Source organism: Microtus pennsylvanicus, chromosome 22 (assembly GCF_037038515.1).
Source record: "Microtus pennsylvanicus isolate mMicPen1 chromosome 22, mMicPen1.hap1, whole genome shotgun sequence".
Taxonomy (NCBI): domain Eukaryota; kingdom Metazoa; phylum Chordata; class Mammalia; order Rodentia; family Cricetidae; genus Microtus; species Microtus pennsylvanicus.
Genome location: NC_134600.1, coordinates 16432189 through 16451058, shown reverse-complemented (window position 1 = coordinate 16451058; position 18870 = coordinate 16432189). Strand labels below are relative to the sequence as shown.

The 18870-nt window shown below is 45.0% G+C and overlaps 1 protein-coding gene across 3 annotated transcripts in view; it reads left to right on the top strand.

The window, feature by feature from the left end:
- Positions 1–18870, top strand: part of Arhgap28 (Rho GTPase activating protein 28) — a 179794-nt gene that overhangs the window by 128897 nt on the left and 32027 nt on the right. For all 3 annotated transcript variants that reach the window (XM_075956150.1, XM_075956149.1, XM_075956151.1), the window contains exons 4-9: positions 1461–1550; positions 7446–7535; positions 12816–12900; positions 15110–15252; positions 16151–16316; positions 16421–16512. In XM_075956150.1, coding sequence (XP_075812265.1) covers positions 1461–1550; positions 7446–7535; positions 12816–12900; positions 15110–15252; positions 16151–16316; positions 16421–16512 — 666 coding nt within the window. The remainder of the gene's footprint in view (positions 1–1460; positions 1551–7445; positions 7536–12815; positions 12901–15109; positions 15253–16150; positions 16317–16420; positions 16513–18870) is intronic.

Here is an 18870-nt window from a genome sequence, read left to right as displayed (position 1 = left end):
CTCCCTCATTGTCCTTCCCCCTTTTTGAGCATCTCCTTCCCTCATGTTCTTCTCCTCCCTTCTCTTCTCCTCTCCTCTCTCTTCCCTTCTCCCCCCGCCCAATTTTCGCAGGAGATCTTGTCTGTTTCCCCTTCCCAGGGGTATCCATGCATGTCTCTCTTAGGGTTCTCCTTGTTTCCTAATTTCTCTGGGGTCGTGGACTATAGACTGTTGTTATCCTTGAGAGATTGAGGGAGCCTTTAAAGTACTATCAGGAAACCTAGCACTAGGGAAAATCCCAGGAATCCTCAAGGATGACCTCAGCTAAGACTCTAAGCAACAGTGGAGAGGACACCTAAATTGGCCTTCCCCTGCAATCAGACTGATGACTACCTTAATTGGCATCATAGAACCTTCAGTCAGCAACTGATGGAAGCAGATGCAGAGATCTACATTGAAGCACTGGGCTGAGCTACCTGACACCAGCCCAAGAGAGGGAGGAGCGATAATATGAGCAAAGGGTTTATGACCATAATGGTGATACCCATAGAAACAGCTGACCTGAGCTAGTCAGAGCTCACTGACTCTAGACTGATAGCGGGGGAACCTGCATAGGACCAAACTAGGTCCAGTGAATGTGGGGGACAGTTGTGAGGCTTGGACAGCCTGTGAGGCCACTGAAGCGGGAGCAGGATTTATTCTGAGTGCTTGAACTGGCTTATAGAAGCACATTCTCTTTGGAGGGATGCCTTGCTCAGCCTACATATGAGGGGAGGACCTTGGTCTTGGATAGAAGTGAAGTGTCAGACTCTGCTGACTCCCCATGGGAAGCCTTACCCTTTCTGAGGTGTGGATGGGAAGGTGGAAGGGTGGGGATGGAGGAAGAGAGAGGAGGGAGGGGAGTAGAAACAGGGATAACTATGTAAAATGAGAAAAGATTGTATTAAAAATTTAAAAAGAGGGAAAAAGGGATAAAGGCTTACCCTTTGCATGAGGGACTCATAGTTGAAAGGCCAACGGTGCCATGACAGCCAGGTATGAATCTGCCAACTCTCATCTTTCCGTTCTGCTCTCCTCAGCATTGAGGTGAATGCATGATATTCAGAGGATGTGTGACACCCCAGGAAACACATCCATATCCCCAGAGTATTCTTCCTGCTATATGTAATCATTGCCGGTAACACTGAGTCTTTAGTTGAACATGTAGGATCATAGAGCAAATCATGATGTTCATACACTCAAGGAAGAAACGAGGATGTAGGCAGGCAGCTAGCTGTGTCTAGCTGTGAAATAATTCTATTATAGCCCAAGGTGTGTATTATGATTGTCAATGAATGGGTACGTGCTGTATCAACACACAAGCAGCCATGAACTCTGTGTGTCTTTGTGTAACTTTATAAATCACACATTTGTTTAGTGCAATACATGGCCATGTTTGCAGTGATGAGCCGAAGGAAAATGAATTTCTTTGTTTTCCTTAGTCCAGTGAGTCTTGTGACCGTGCTACTCAGTTGGACGGCACCAAGGAAGAAAAAGAACCGCCAGGAGTTACCAAAACAAGTGGCCCTCTGGTGAGTAATGGAAGAGTATGCATGGGAATTAGGATGAAGCCATTTCTTCTAGACAATCATGCTAGACTTTAGACTAGGGCAGTGTGGCTGAGGTGGTTGGACAGCCACGTCTGTCAGCACACCTGACTGCTTTTCATGAGTTCCTAAGAAAACTAGTCAGCAGCAAATAAGCCAAGTTTAATAGGTAAACATGTAATTGATTGTGTGTTCGATAAAACAGACACATGACTCAGGAACGCGGTGATTGAATTTTCTTTGGGTTTTCTCATTCCCCTCCATTTCCTGTTCTCCACCTATCTCCTGCAATCCCTCCTGCCCTCCCCTCACACCCAAGAGGGAAGACTCAAGTAAGACTAGGGCAGTAGCCAGGGCTCCATGACTGGGGAGCAGAGAACTGTGCCTCCATTGGTGGCTTCCTGGATCTTTTCTGACATTTGTTTCCCCTTGCCACTCATCCACGGCATGGATGGGTCCCCAACTAGTACCACGTGAAAGAAGCCAGGCAAAACATTCAGTTTATGTAAAAATACAAAAATATGAGCTAACCCACAGTGACGGAGACTTCCTGGGGAAGTCATGGTGATTTCCTGGGGAGTTGAGATAAAGGAAAGGAGGGAAGGATAGATATCCCTAGGAATATAGATTCCCTAAAGGGTATGAGCATTATTTTGGGACGCTGGTGGCGTTCATCATCTTGACCGTAGTAATGACTAATTCCATAGGAGCTAATTTGATCAAAACTTATTAAATTAATTTCATCAAATTATATGCTTAGTACATATTCTGTATTTGAGTTTAGTTATATAGGTAATTATAAATCAGCTGTATCTCAATCCACTGGTTAAAATAAAGTACATAGGAAGTCTTGCTGTCTTAGTACTAGCACAGATATTTACCCTGCAGAACGTTGCTTACAGTGCATGCATGAATGAATGTTCATGGCTTGCACTTGGTTGATCTTTGACTCTGAGTGACAAATGGCACTAAGTTTGGTACTTACAAGGATTTACACTCCAACCGCTATCATCAAAATCCTAGTCTACAAGTCACGTCCCATAGAGATAAATGAGGGTATTTTTCTTGTATTCAGTCGACAGAGATGAAATATTCATTGGAGATGCTAGTTTATTTAAAAGGCAAAGCAGTCAATCTAGTTTACTGCCAGTGTCTTAACTGGAAAATCAAACTCAACACTTGCCATTGTTTTATAATTCATGGTAAAATACAATCGTGCCATCTGCTGAGAGGCATCGGTTGCATCTTTGTTTCCTAGGAAAGGAAATCTCAGGAACCTTGGTTTAAACAAGTAGGAGTTTGTTTTAATCACAGATTAAAGAGACTGATGATGAAAAAAATCAAAGCCGGTGCAGTTACAAACAGCACAAGGGTGACTTTAGCCTGGGGACTGACTGCCTCTCCGTGATGTCCCTCAACTGTTAGGTTGAGTCTCTGCCCCAGCCCTGTGGTTAGGAAACCAAGCTGATGTTTCCCCAGGAGCAACAGCCTCCTGGCTATCTGTATTCAACACAAAGCCTCACTTTCCCTAGAAAACCTACCTGCACAGAGGAATTTTTCTTATTTTCTGCAGTCAGTCTGTAATACCCTTACTAGGTTATAAGGATTTTCTCCCCTGTACTTGCTTAGACTCTATTCCCTTAAAAATAAGTTATCTGGGTTTCTTATTTAAACTTTTTGTTTTATCTCTTGAATATTATGAAATTTTCATTTTTTTTCTAGATTCTGAACTTTGACAAAGACTTTGGTTCTATTTCATTCATTCTGATCAGCCTTTGTGAGTCTTTCCCACCTCTGTTCAGTTTTGGGAGATTTTCTTCTATTGTATCTTAAGTTAACTTTTTTCCTCAATCCTTGTGGTCCATCTCCTAACACACAAATTACATGGTTGTTGCTTTGCTTGAATCATATTAAACTCTTTGCCAAATTTTGCATTAGTCTCTTTGCCACGTATTCTAAATTTTTTCAACACTGTGTTCCAAATTATTGCAATTTTTATTTAGCTTCCCAACTCTGTGTGTATTTCAGAAAACATACTCTTATTCCCAAAGAAAAACTTCTTTTTAAATGCATATGCCCAGTGTTACAGCGACGCATTCTAAGCCAAAGCAACAGTTTAAAGCATTGAGGATACAAGTTCTTTTTATGCCTTCTTGAAGCTGGGGCATAATTTACAAATAACACACCACACTTTAGGCGTGTCATTCAACTAGTTTTAACAGATGTGCTTCCCAGAAAATGACAGTCACTGAAATCATAGAAAATGGCCCTCACCACTGAACGCCTCCCTGTCCGCAGAACGCCTCCCCGTCCTTGTCAGTGGACAGCCCTTCTTTCCTTCAGAGGCAAATCGTGCTGTGATTAACACCTTTGCTTGTCTCCATCTCCATTTAGGTGGAATTTTAAACACTAGGCTGCTTTAGCATTTACCTTTACTCATAACTATAATTTTAAGACCTACTGGCAGGTCAGAGTCCATTTTATAATTGTGCCCCCTGTTGCCATCTCTGTTCAACTGTCGATAGATGTTTGGATTGCTTATAGTTCAGGCTGCTGTGAGCAATACGCCACAGCAACATGTAGCTAAAGAGTGTGCATCCGTGTTTCTCCCACACAGTTCCAATGGTTGCCAAGCACCAACCACAAACAGCATCAGCACACATTGCTGCTCTCAGCAGGGACTGATTTCATAGGTAAATCCAGGAGAGTGAAATCCTGTCTTCAAAAATACTACATTCAGAAGTAATAACCAGAATAGATGTGTGTGTGTGTGTGTGTGTGTGTGTGTGTGTGTGTGTGTGTGTGTGTGTGTGTGTTGTGTGTCCTGTGTAGAGGATGCTGTCAGTTAGCTCTTGGTGTTTGTGGGTGAGCTCACACAAGAAAACAAAATTACTGACCTCAATATAAACATTTCTTCAGCATCCTAAGTGTCTACTAAGATATAAATATTTAATGTTTTCCCAGAATTTTCCGAAGGTAAATATTTTGTGTGGAGAACATATTAACTTAGATGGAGTGGCTTGCTCAGTGGCACAAGCAGAAAAGGATTTACCCCCGGCTGAGCACCCTCTGCTGAGAGAACTGGAGCACTCCCACGGGGTGGCAGCTAGAGTCCTGGAGTTGAGCTTCCAGTGATTGGAGCACCTCTGGTTGAGCGCGTGGTCCTAGGGTGTCTTTCTGTTTGCTTCCCAGACCTCCGCAACCCCAGGCCACTCTCCTCAGCACTGTGAACCAAAGGCCTCCGCTAAGCAAAGGGAAGCCGCCACACATGTCCCCCTAGGGAGATCTCAGCCCTCATGGCTGCGAACTGCTTCCGTAAGGTCTCCTGTAGAACTGGACTTACTGATTTTTTTTTTCCGTTGATTCATGTAGGAAATTGTCCTATGTTTCCTCTGTAGATTCAGTTTCTCCAGAGGCAGAATTGTTTGTGTTCACAGCACTTAGCTTTAAGGTGTGTTAAGGGGGCGGGTGGAGCAAACAAGCCCTCTCCCCAGTACAGAATCAGAGAGAGGAAGATGCTGTCCTATTTCCCGAAAAGCTAGGTCACTATTTCTCTCTCACGTATCTTTCCCTGTGCTGTCTCTGACACCTCTCTTGTACAAGTAGCCCACTTACCCTACGGTACTGAGTCTATTTTATTTAGACTCGGTATGCTTTCTGTTTTCCTAGGGTTACATTTAAGAACTGTCCGTATTTAAGGGAGAAATCAGCCTAGTGTCTGTGTTTTTACCCAAGTTTAAATATTTGCCTGCATCACCCCTGCTTTGTTTACCCGTTATTATTAGCTTGTTTTTCTTGTCTTTTCCTAGGAATTCTGTCTTATGCTACTTAATTATGTTTTAATTTTATTTTGTGTGTAAGAGTGCTTGCCTACAGTGTATGTTTGTGTACCACATGTGTGCCTGGTGGCCTGGGAGTCCAAAAGAGGGCATCAGATTCCTTAGGACTGGAGTTACAGGTGTTTGTGAGCCACCATGTGGGTGCTGGGAATTGAAGCCCTGTCCTCTGAATGAGCCGCGAATGCTCTTAACTACTAGTCCATCTTTCCATCCCTCTTATTCCTCTTACTGTTTGCTTTTTATCTAGTGATTGCTGTCAATTGTTCTATTGTGGAATTTTTTTGCTGAATTCCAGGGCTGTGGAAAATTGGTTTCCTGTAAAATCTGCCATGTGTAGTGATTTGGGTGAGGGGAGAGGTCGACGGTTGTTATTTGGCACCTTGATTAACTTTGTTCAGCCAGTTCTTGTATTCCAGTTGTTTCTTTAAAATAGTAAAGAATTGTTTGATTACAAAGAGGACACAGTTTCTTCTGCTTTCTTCTTAGCACCCTGACGAAAGGTTAAGGAGTTCAAAATGACAAAGGCAGAGTTAATCAGTTAGATTAATAATAGACCTGCTTACAAATGCGCACACTACAATTCTGAATATGAACACTAGCTGAGACGCTGCAATACAGCGAAGGGCTGCAGAATGGACTTGGGAAATGGCAGAGGGCGGGTCATGCAGTTTCACTTCTGCGGAGGCAGGCTTGTGCTCGGGACAGAGGGAAGTGAGTGGATAGATAGATAGATAGATAGATAGATAGATAGACGAAAGATAGATAGATGAAAGATAGATAGATATAATAGAAAGATTGGTAGATAGATAGATAGATGATATATATCTACATATCGATCTATCATCTGATTTACTTATTTATTTATGAGCAGCAAGGTCTCATATAGCCCAGGCTAGCTTCAAACTCTTAAATAGCTGAGGTTGAACTTGAACTCTTCATCTTTCCACCTCCACCGACTAAGTGCTGGGGTCCCCTGACTATACTGCCGCACCTACCTCTTGTTCATTTTTAAAGAATTTAGGTCATATGGAGGAAATATGATCAAGTGAAATGATCAAAAATGGAATTATAATAGACAAAATATTCTGTTTTTTTTAATTCTCAAATATATTCAATTTTATATCTTTAGTCAAGAAAATTCGCATTTTCAGTAGTTATACTGAAAACATACAGTTGCACACTATATCAAACAAACTTCGAATCTCCTTTTTCTAGCTTTACCAGTGAAAAATATATGCGGTACTATTGCTGATTAATTCTACAAAAAAAAATAGTGATATCATTTCAAAACAAATCAAAAACAAAACCAAGGTGGTTTTCATCTACTTGACTTAACATGAGCAGCTCAGGTCTGATAGTACATACACATGGGACACAGGGACATGGCCAGATTTGATCCTCAGTGGCTGCCACCCTTACATCTGTGGGCCTTAGGTTACCCGCCATTCTTAGTGGACACAGAACTTGGCGGCCCCATGCTGTCCCCTATGGTCTTATCACAGGCTGATAGGGATTACACATATCTGGTTTGCTTTTCAGAACCCATCTTCCTTTGCGGCCCAGGCTGTTATACAATTCACAATCATCCTGACTCAGACTCAATCAGTGCTGGGTTATAACCTTGCACCGCCATGTCTGATCCTCTTCCTATTGATCAGGAAGACCTTAGTCTTGCCAAAAACTCTCTGAGTAAGGTTACACTTACTTATGCCTTATTGCCCACATTTGCCACATAATCCCTCTTAGCGTCACTTGAGCCTGAAAATGATTTATTTAATACCTAGTGCCCTAGAAACAAGGCAAGAGAGTGTTAGGCAGAGTACGTGGCAGGTGGTAGAGTGTCTATTGCAGAAGCCAGCATCTAGCAGAGGGCTTGGTGGTCAGGGTCTCACAGTAGTGCATCAGTAATGGCCGTACACAGCTGTCCAGACCCAGACAATCATAATCGCACATCTGTCGCACATCCCTGTCGCCAGCGGAATGCACAAACTCACTGGAAGTAATTCTGAATTAAGAGTGACTGTTTTGTTTCTCCGTTTAGCCAGATGATACTTCTCTCAAGAGTACCACCCTATCCAACGGTACCCGGGATGAGGAAGGTAGTTTTGTGGACCTCCAGAGTGGCTCCGTGGTAAGTCCTTGATGTCAGCGCAATGGCGTGTTAGACAACAATGTTGGTGAGTAAGAGTAGTGATTTGTTTTTTCAAGACAAATTAAGAAAACTTGAATGAACATTGCAAAATCAACAGCTACTGCCAACCCACCACCTGTCTTACAAGTGAGAAGGATGCTTCGAACTAAGGAATGAATAGATCTTCCTTCCTCCAAGCCTGGCGGGACAGGCTTGTATTCTCAACTACAGGAAAGGCTAAGGCAGGGGGTTAACAAATCCAGGCTAGTGAGACCCTGTGCCAAAAATTTTAAAAAGGGGAGCTGAGGAGGTGTAGAAAGAGTTGGCTGTGTGACCATGAGAACTTTAGTTCGGTACCCAGTGCCCACATAGGGACCTAGGTGTGGTGGCTCTCGCTTCTCTTCCCAGGACCAGGGAGTCAGAGACAGGCAGATGTCTGTTCTCACTGGCCTCTAGTTTAGCCTATCTGTGAGCCCCAGGTCCCAGTGAGAGATCCGATCTCAGGTGGACGACTCCTGAGGAGCAGCTAGCTAAGGCTGACCTCATATTTACACAAATCCATGAACAGACTCGCATGCCCTCGCATACACATTCCCCCAATGGTAATGAATATTAACTGGTAAAAACAAGGTTAGAGTCTAGCTCAGAAGAAGAACACTTGCTTGCCTAGCATCCACGAGGCCCTAGGCTCACACTCCAGCGTCACAAAAGCAACAGCAAATCATCTAAGTTTAAAGGGGGCTCTGCTAATTAACACGGTTGTTGCTGGAAATCAAAGTGAACTCTACAGCATCAAGTGTGGAGGGAGCGGTGAACTTTCACCCCTCCTCACAGCGTTCCCCCAGATAGTCTCCAGCAGCTCCCTGAGTTGGCTTCTGCTCCCCACAGTAACCTCCAAGTACCTTTGTTTCCTGGCTAAGAGAGAAAGCTCCTGCTTCATTCCCAGCCTGACCCCTGAGGACTCCCCCACACAGCTTTCTCTTTGCATAGATTCTCCTGCCCCTCCGCCTTGAGCAACAGCCAAAATACTTGTCATTTCCCCTGTGTTTCCACCAGTGCAAGTCCACACGCAAGAGTCTCTGAGCTGCTTTTTGGGCAGAGGCGAGAAATAAAGAAGACAGTGGAAGACCCACCCCCTCTTGGATGAGGTCCTGGTTCTCTGATGCCAGATTGATGGAAGGCAGATGTTAAGCCCAATGTATGCTCTGGAGAGATTCCCTTGGGGCAGTGGTTTCTTAGTCTATTTTGAGGAATGTGATAACTGGCGTTCATGAATCACCCACTCCTGAGAGTTGTCCATTGCTTAGAAAAGCGGTGTTGTTACTCATATATATATATATATATGAACATAGGTGCAGTAACATCGTCTACAATTTGAGATCGCCTGAAATCCATCCCAATTATAAGGGGATCTTGTTTGGAAATTTAGATGTCTCCATAAAGGGTTACCTGCAACAAGGCTTACACAATGATACCAATCAGCCCTTAGCTAGCATCTTCTACTTACTCTTTCACCGGGTGGTACCCATGTGCCCAGGCCATACCTACGTATCACTCTCAACTGCTTCTGCCTCTCCTCTCTTCGTACCCATCTCTGAGGCCCAGAGGTGCAATCATGATCGTGGACTGTTCGTTGCTGTGTCCTTCAGTGCAGTTTCTTCTTTGGTACAGACACTCATGGTCATCTTCTTCATTCCTGAAGCCGTCACCGAGTAACCTCCCAGACATTAGCTTTATCCCCCTCATGATCCACCATTCCGACAGCTGCACGTCATGGATCCAAAGGGCAAGCCTTGCGTAAAGCTCTAGCAGAGCTCCCAGAAACACTCTGGTTTACAGGAGAGCACCCACCATTGTATATAATCACTTCACTGCATCAAGACAGCGTTAATCCCGCCTCCAGTGCCCCGTGCAAGCCAGCAATGAAGGGCACACCAAGCCGAATGTGAAGATGGATGGGTACCTAACGCAGTCACCAGTCAGAGCGATGCATTTTCCTCTCCTTTATTCTTTGCTGCTAGCTTTTCACAGCATCGATTCTTTCCAGGCATTGGGTCAAAGAAATCTTACCGACCACATATGGTCTGCACAAAGACTCTTAGAAGGTTGAAGAGATGAGCAGGTTGGTGACGTGAGAGAAAGAACCTGCTCCCGCATGCGGATTGGGGAGCTGTGCAGGATGAATTAATCACTCAAGGGTCTTTTTCTCCCCTGAAAATAACATTGATAGTGGCATAAATAAAGCAGTATTGGGGTCTAGAAACAACCTCGCTGGCAGCAGTCTCCAAATTCTCTTACTTTGGGTTGCTATTCAGAGGGTGTTTTTCCTTGGAAATCTTTTTTTTTAAATATTTATTTATTTATTATGTACACAATATTTTGTCTGTGTGTATGCTGAAAGCCAGAAGAGGGCACCAGACCTCATTACAGATGGTTGTGAGCCACCATGTGGTTGCTGGGAATTGAACTCAGGACCTTTGGAAGAGCAGGGAATGCTCTTAACCACTGAGCCATCTCTCCAGCCCTTCCTTGGAAATCTTGATTAATCGAGATTTTAAAATGGGAGTTGCCAGGGTTCCCCCAAGATGCCATCTCAACCATTACTGTACCTGCATTGAAAGTGCTCTCCAGCTTTCTCCGTGAGGTGACTACATCCTAAGTCCCTTGGCTCTTTGCTATAAGAAACTGGGGGTTCACCAGCTGGCGTCTCTCTAGGGTGGGGCTTCTGTCACGTGAGTGAGAGAGCATGGAGGTCTCTGACTTTCCAAAAGCGAATCCACTGCAGCTCGAAGTCTTGAGTGTTTCTAGTGTTTCATGCCCCTAGACCCCACGATTTTGTCCCAGGGAATACCTCTAGCACTTGCCCTAATATTAGACTTTACTTTGTGGAGTTGTCTAAGGTGGTCTGCCTGTTTTCTGAGAAAATAGTCTTCTCTCGTGCAGCACCCTTTCACCCAAATCTTTATTGTTTTTTGTGTTTGAAGTGACCACAAGTTATCCCCCATATTGTAATGGTCTCTCTTTGAAATCCGCTAGAGTGACGTTCACATGCAAGTCTTCCTTCTTCTTCTGAGAAGTTGTTTTTCTCCAGATGAACTCAGAGAAAGGTTATACCTTCCTCTTAAAAGGCTCATTGGGACTTTTCTTCTCATCTTTCATAATTATGCAGACCATTGTTATGGATCTCTAGTCTCATAATTGCATTATTGTGGACTGTAAGTTGAATTACATCAAATGATCATCCAGTATTTATTGAAATGAATCTCTTCAACCACAGACCCACCAACTACAGATGGAAGACATTTTCATTGCATTTGTAGTGAACACATACAGATGTTATTTTCTTTCTTTCTTTCTTTTTTAGTTTTGTTTTTTGAAACAGGGTTTCTCTGCGTAGCTTTGGAGCCTGTCCTAGAACTCTGTCTGTAGACTAGGCTGGCCTTATACTGACAGAGATCCATCTGTCTCTTCCTCCCAAGCGCCAGGATTAAAGGCGTGCACCACCACTGCCTGGCCAGATGTTGTTTTTTCTTGCCATACTTTTCTCAGTAATACAGTATAATGGCTATTCCTGTAGCAGTCACACTGAGAGGTGCTGTGCACAATTCGGGGTGCTCTAAAGTGGTCAGGAAGGTGTGCATAAGCCAGATGCAAATAGCATCCTGTGGTATAAGAAGGATAATCCATCACTTTTGATACCTGCAGTCATCCAAGGAGCCAATCCTTGCCTAAGGATCACTGCTGGGCGCTGGAGATACATTGGTCTCACTCTGATTTCTCTGCTGTCACAGGAGACTGTCACTTTGTTTTGGTCTGCTCCCCAGTCTCCCTTGAGTGTATGTCCCCAGTGACCTAAAACCTCCCACCAGACTCCACTCGTTAAAGGGTCCACCACTTACCGAGAATGCTAAGTGGGCATTTGGACTATAGATCCAATCCAAACCGTAGCCGTGGGCGTGTATGCTGTGGTGTTAGGTTTTAGAGCCACCAGAGGTATGACTGATCCTGAACTCTGACCCTAGACCTCTGTCCTTTCATCTAGGGTTTGCAGTGTACAGGCCTCTGCATTTCAACAGCCGGCCATCGATTTGCATGTGTTTTATGCAGTTTATAGAGATTTAAAAATCTCACTTGAAATCAAAACGGGAATCAAAAGACAGCACGAGTCTGAGAATGTGAGACTCCCCTCTGCAGTCTGCAGCATGTGATAAAAGGGGCTTTCATGAAGCAGGTGTTCAGTGATGGCTAAATAATTATGAAAATAAAAGACCCAGCATCATGGTCTTTGGGGAAAAGGATGGATTTTATGTGTGGATAGCATGTAAAAAGTTCTTAATAGAATGGCAGTTTCTTGAAGTCACACATGTTCGCAGATAATAACTCCACATTAGAATTTATATAGAATATATAGCTTGCATGTAATTTTTTTGGTAGAGTTTCTATGTCTTTTTTTTTTCTTGCTGGTACCCTTCCAGACATGAGCAGAAGCTCACTTCGCGGAACTCTATAAAGAGATACTCAGCTTCTGATGGCACAAGCGGGGTGCAGAGCAGTGGCAGGATTTCCCTGTAGGAGGGAGCCACACTAAGAAAGGAAATAGGATTATAAAAGAGAATTTATTATTTTAGAGTTTTATTATTGTTGTTGTTGTTTGTGTTTTTGTTTTGAGACAAGATCTTACTGTGTAAACCAGGCTAACCTGGAATCCACTATGTAGACCAGGCTGGCCTAGAACCCACTATGTAGACCAGGCTGGCCTGTAAATTCACTGCCGCCACTGCCACTGCCTCGCCTCCCGAGAGCTGGGATTGCAGGCAGGTACCCATCACATCTGGGAAGATGGTTCAGTTTTTTGTTAGTTGCTATTATTCCATATTTCACAAGGAGAGACTTGATATATTAATATTAGCAATATAACTGATGTAACTAAGATAGAATATATCTAGATCAGCAGGGGGCATTTATCAAATATATCATCAAGCATTCTAGTTTTTATACCTTAGCGGAAGCAGATAAATATATGAACAAGGAAGGAAGAGTTAGTTATGAGTACTCCAGCAGAGTTCCATCTGAACTAATGGTGGAAACAACCACTTATGAGATCTCCAAGTCTCTTTGTGAAAAGTATTCGTATATTGCCGAACATAAATCCCATTGAGATGAAGGGTCAAGCTAGAGAGATGGCTCAGCTCTTAAAACCTAGGCTTATAACCAAAACTGTCAGAGATGAAGCGTCACTGTGTGGTAAATGTCTTTTGTCTCTCTTTCCTTGCTTGGCAGTCAATCCTTGAGGCTATCCCAGATATTCCCGTTCACACCAATGGATCTGCAGACGCTGAGCCGCCAGTCCTGAGTGCCTTGAGTGGTGAGTGGCTTGTCCCCTGGGGAGCTTATGCTGTCCCTACTCCTTTGGGGTCTGGCATCAGCGCAGTTAGGAGTGAGTCTCTTTGTCGTTATTTAGTGCATTGACTGTGTAGCACCATCAATGTGTGCATAGGATTTATTGGCAAGGTACCTGTAGTGATGTTTCAATGAACGCATCCGTTGGATAATGTCTGTATCAGGCTGAACTTCTCTAGCTCTTAAACACATATCATTTCTTCATGGCAAAAGCGTCCCAGTTCCTTTCCTGCAGGTTTCTGAAACATCCAGGACATGATTCTCATCTCCAGTCGCCATGCTTGGCGATAGTAACTCAGAACTTTGTAGTCTTACCCCACTGTGCCCTGCCGCTTGTCAGTATATCTCTCCCTAGCCTTGCCTCTCTACCCAGCGATATATGTGCCATGATTCTTTTGCTTCCAGCACTCCCTGCCTCGCCTCCAAACGGCCTATTTTGTTACAGCAGACAATGGTAGCCCAGCTAAATGAGACACAAAGTTTTCCTTCACATGTTGTCATGGGAAGTAGGAGTTTCTCACTCAGACAGTGGCTTTGAGTTAGGCCTCCCCATAAGCGCCATGCTATAACCAGATGTTACAAGGAGGCCAAGAAGCAGCCTCCTCCAAGGCTTCCAGTTCCTGAGGAAGTGTGTGTTAAACCCTGAGCTGCTTCTGACAGCCAAGCTTAAGAGCTGACTCTCATCTGAGCTTCTGCCTTGAGACACTAAGAATGGAATCCTCCTGCTCCAAGGTCGGCCCCGAGGCCGTGTCTTTATGATTCCTATCTTTTTGAGAAATGCGCGTTCTCAACTTAGGGATACACAGCCTATATCTTGACCATTCACATCCAGATGCAGCGTGGCATTGATGGAAGTGTTCTAGAATTGATCGTGGTGCTGGTTGCCCAGCTGTGGCATTAAAAGCCATCGACTTGATACATCAAATGATGAATTGCCCGACATGCGAATTGTTTTTCAATAATGTGGATGCTAAAAATAAAGTAAACAAGAGGAGAGACCTGCCAGAAGTCCCTTCCCATCAGTCCGTTTACTGCCTGTGACCTAGTTCTAACCATGGCACCCGAGACAGGCGCCCACATGCAGTGACCCAGGGCCTTGGAGAATCTGCCTGCTTGGTTGTTACTTTCCAAAGACTCCATCCTAGATCTGCAAAAGTCTGAGCACTGTTTAACCCTTTCCCTCTGTCCTGAGTGTAAGCCTGCCTCCGCAGAAGTGAAATTGCACGACCATCCCCCTGCCATTTCCCAAGTCCACTCTGCAGCCCTTGGCTGTGTTTCAGCACCTCAGCTAGTGTTCATATTCAGAACTGCAGTGCGCTCACTGGCAAGCTCTCCGCCCAGCTTTTCACTTCAAAGGAAGCAAGTCTCTTATTAATCTTACTGATTAACTCTGCCTTCTGTCATTTTGATCTCCTTGACCCTGAGTCAGGGCCCTAAGAAGAAAGCAGAAGGAAAGATGTCCTGTTTGTAGACAGATAATTCTTTACTTTGCACATGAAAATGCTTACCAGTCAGAGACAAAGTGTCGTTTCAAAAATCTTAGACTTGGTCTGTACCAAGGAATCATTTGCCTTAATTTGCAGCCTGGCTTGAGAAACGCACTCCTGTGGGACATTCCTGTCCCTGTCACCCAGGCAGGTACTTTTTAATGTACATCCTGCAAGGTCAGACCAGTATGGAATTATAGAAATCTGGAATAACCCTACATGCCCAGCAGTGAGGTCCACTCGGGATAAGTGTTTCAAAGGAGAAGGTTTGTGTTTGTGAAAGGAGAGGGGAGTTCTAGGGAGATTCCCTGCTTTTTCCCCTCTTTAAACTTGTGGGCTCCCAGTAAGTCACGCCGGAGTTAGATGTTACTTTCAGTATCAGACGCATACAGAGAAATGCATTCTTGAGGGCGTTGTTGCTTGTCCTCAGAAACATTCATAACACATCGAAGTTCAAAGCTTTAAAAGTTAGACTGGACAGTTGTTTGGATGCTGGCAGCAATGTGTCCGTAGAGAAGGTCAGCGGCACCATGTCACCAGGCTCTGTTCCCCAGATTTCGGCACTCCGGCATGCCTGTGGGCTACCTTGAAAGTTCTGGTAGTTTGTTGGGCAGCCAGGGCCCCAGACTGGTTCCACGCTATATTATATTTCTTGTGTCTTGTTTTATTGTCTTGTTTTGTTTTTAGATGATGATTATCTAGAAAAGAACATTCCGCCAGAGGCTGAAGAGCTGTCTTTTGAGGTGTCGTACTCAGAAATGGTGACAGAGGCCCCAAACAGAAATAAATGGAAGAAGTCAGACATTAAAAAAGAAGACTATGCCTTAACTGTAAGTTAGGCCTTCTACGGTCAGTCTGATGACTTCCTGAGAAGGCTCCCTGTGCCATTGTGGGGACTGCTTTTCATCTCTGTATATACATAAAGGAATTGGGGATGCCAGACACCAGCACCCTATGTCTCCTGGGATATGCCTAGATGTGTGTGTGTGTGTGTGTGTGTGTGTGTGTGTGTGTGTGTGTGTAGGTACCACATGTAACCCAGATTACAGGACAGTGGTATATACAGGCCTCACAAGAAGGCAGCTGCTGGGTTGGGGGGATGGCTCAGTGGTTAGAAGCGCTTGCCATGTAAACATGATGACCCGAGTCTGAACCTTCATTACCCATGTAATGATAGGCAAAGCAGAGTTCATCTGCGATCTCAGCGCTCCTCTGGTGAGACAAGCGGTGGAGCCCCGTGAACGCCCCAAAATGTATAGGCCACCTAGTGTGGCCTTCTTGACAGTGAGCACTTAGAAAGCCCATCTCAAGGAGGGTAAAGGCAAGGACTGAAGCCTGAGACTGTCTTCTGACCTCCCGCTGCCTGCTATGACAGCATGCCCGCACTCACACATATAAATGCGTATGTGCACACAAACACAGAAAGGGGGAAAAGCAGGAGGCTGCAGCCACAGCTGCAGTGTTGGAAGTGCCACAGCCTTGACAGTCATGCTGCCTTACCCTTTGGGCCTCTGTTTGGCTTCTGATTAGCACAGCAGTAGTCTTCCTGTGTTCTTACATACACACACACACACACACACACACATACACACATATCCCGCTCACAGTTCCTGCGGTCTAGGGTGCTCCCTCGGAGTTAAATTTTCCCCACTCGGATTTATCGTGTAAATTTAGACTGTCCTGATTTCGTTTGATTTCCAAAATAAATATCTTCCCTGTGTGTTTCAGAAATTTATCGTTCAGAAAACCAGATTTGGGTTGACCGAAACAGGAGACCTGTCTGCCGAAGACATGAAGAAAATCCGCCATCTCTCTCTGATTGAATTGACGGCCTTCTTTGATGCTTTCGGGATACCGCTGAAAAGAAACAAAACGGAGAGGGGGAAAGGCCGAGGTAACTAGTGAGCCAGGCTGCCGGCCTCAACGCTGGCCCAGGGAGACAAGGACATGGTCTGACGCTTGCTTTTTTTCTTCCTCTCTTGGCCGTTTTCACTGCAGACAGTGGAATTTTCGGAGTGCCGCTTACAGTCCTCCTGGACAATGACCGGAAGAAGGACCCTGAAGTGAAAGTTCCCCTGGTGTTACAAAAAGTGAGTCCCGTGCTGAAGGGTGGGGAGAGAATGAGCTCCAGCTCACTGGGTGCTTCCTCTTGAGGACAGTGGAGCCCTTGCAGATTAGCCCCAGCATAAGATAGCGAGTAGAAAGGCTTGGATTCTGAACGGCATAGTGTCGCTCAGTGAAAGCCACCTTGGCCGTACCACCTCATAGCGGATAGCGGATGGCAGCTCAGTGCCAGGACCATGTGCGAGAGAGAGTTCACACTGTCAGATCGGAAGTCAGGGATGAGAAGGGTACAGGAAAGGTCTCCCCGTGGGCCGCTCTCTTAAAGTCTTCCAGTTGTACTACCTCAGAGACGCATGTGTCAGACACGTGACTCCCGAGAGAGGAGTCACGTCCCACCCAGGAGTGTTTGCGGAATGCTGCGTAACTCCTTACATGGTGCAGCCAGGGAAGACAGGAGGGCCCCGCCTTCAGCTTTCTTCCAGTGTGCCTTGCGCCTGTGCATGTGGTTGCTCGGACTTTTTTCTTCTCAAGGCAGGATCTTACTATGTTGTTTTGGCTGACCCGGAACTCACTATGTACACCAGACTGGCCTGGAACTCACAGGGATCCTCCTGCCTCCACCTCCTGAGTGCTGGAATTAAAGGCGTGTGCCACTATGCCTGGCTGTTTACCTGTAATTTTGATTGCTCTGTTTAAAGACGTGATTATTAATGGCCTGTTTGATGAACATACTAGTGCTTCCTGGGATGTATCAAAAGTTAAATTGTTCAAGTGTGTGTGTGTGTGCGTGCGTGCATGCGTGCGTGCGTGCACAGTCATTCATTTTATGGACTTTTGGACTAAAACTCAAGTTAATAAAGTCAAAAGTTGGCTTTCTTCTCTAGGATTTCAGGTGTAATTATACTCATTACATACAGTCAGGACAGAAACATTTGTGAAAGGATTTTTTTTTCACTTTATGACATCTCAGCCGCATCTCTATGATTGCTAATTAGCTGCTTTAATTTATGTGCATAAATGCATGCATAAATTTATGCATGCATACATATGTGTGGTGTGTGAGTGCCTGAGATAGGAAGATGGCATCCCCTGGAGCTGAGTTACAAGCAGTGGTAAGCCTTCCTATCAAGGATGCTGGGAATTGAACTCAGGCCCTCCACACAAGCAATGTGTGCTCTGAACCACTGAGCTGTCCCTCCAGCCCCACAGGCAGCAACTGAATGAAACATGCACACTTCAGGAGACACTTGCTCAACAGTGACATCTGGTGGCACAATTAAAATCCCAGCCTTTCCCCCAGACCTTGCTGGATTTTAAATTGCAGATGATACACAGACACCCTGACTGAGGAGACACCAAGTTGCTTCCCTACCCTAGCAATTCCACTTCCACTCTCTTCTTTCTTCCTGCATTTGGCTCTCGGTGCCTCATACTGAGCTCCTGCCTCAAGTCTGGTGATTAATTGGCCAGTGATAGAGCAGGGAGGGGGGCAGTGGCAGCCAGAAGATGCTGGTGTCATCTCTGTACACAGGGGCCATCCATGGGGAGTCTCCCCAGGGAAGGGCTGTGCCAGTGATGTCATATCCTGTGGAGTCAGCGGGGAGCAGCCCAAGGGGCCCTCTTATTTCCTCCTTTCTGACAAGAGTGAAGCACAGCGTGTGCCAAGTCCAGGGTCCTGGTGGCTGGGCTGTTCTTCCTCTTCTGAAGTTAAAGCACACATGGTGTGCCTTCTCCTATGTGTAGTGGATGGCTTCTGAAGAAGACAGTCTTTAAAAACCCGTGGCAAGAATTCGGCATAAATTGATATTTCACAGGTGTAAAAATCCAGCATAGAACTTAGCAACTAACATTAACTATGAAGTCCTCACTAAATGCTAAACGAACTGTAGGTTTATATCACATTCTCCACTCGGTAAAAGTCAGCCATTCTGATTGGTTATGTTGTGTGTCTCACGTAAGGCAATTTGAGGCAGTCCCTCAACTGCTATGAGAGGCTCTTCTTAGACACATGTCCACCTTCCTTTCCCATCCCTGGAAGAATATTGCAACCCAAGCACTGCAATGTGCTCTTGCAGCCTCCTCTCACCTTCTGAACGTAGAAAGGTTTCTTATCCTCCATATGCCTCAGCCTCCGCAGCAGGGGAATAATAATACTGGAGGTCAGGGTTGAATGAGTGACTATGTGCAAAGCACTGAGAACAGGGTTTGACCTTCGAGAAGTACACTGGAAGTGAAACTTGCTATTAAAGCTCATCACTACCACTGCTATCCTCACCACCACCATCATTACCGTCATTACCGCCAACAGCAGTACCACCATCACCATCACCACTGACACCGCTACAACCACCATCACCACCTCTACCACCACTGTCATCAAAATC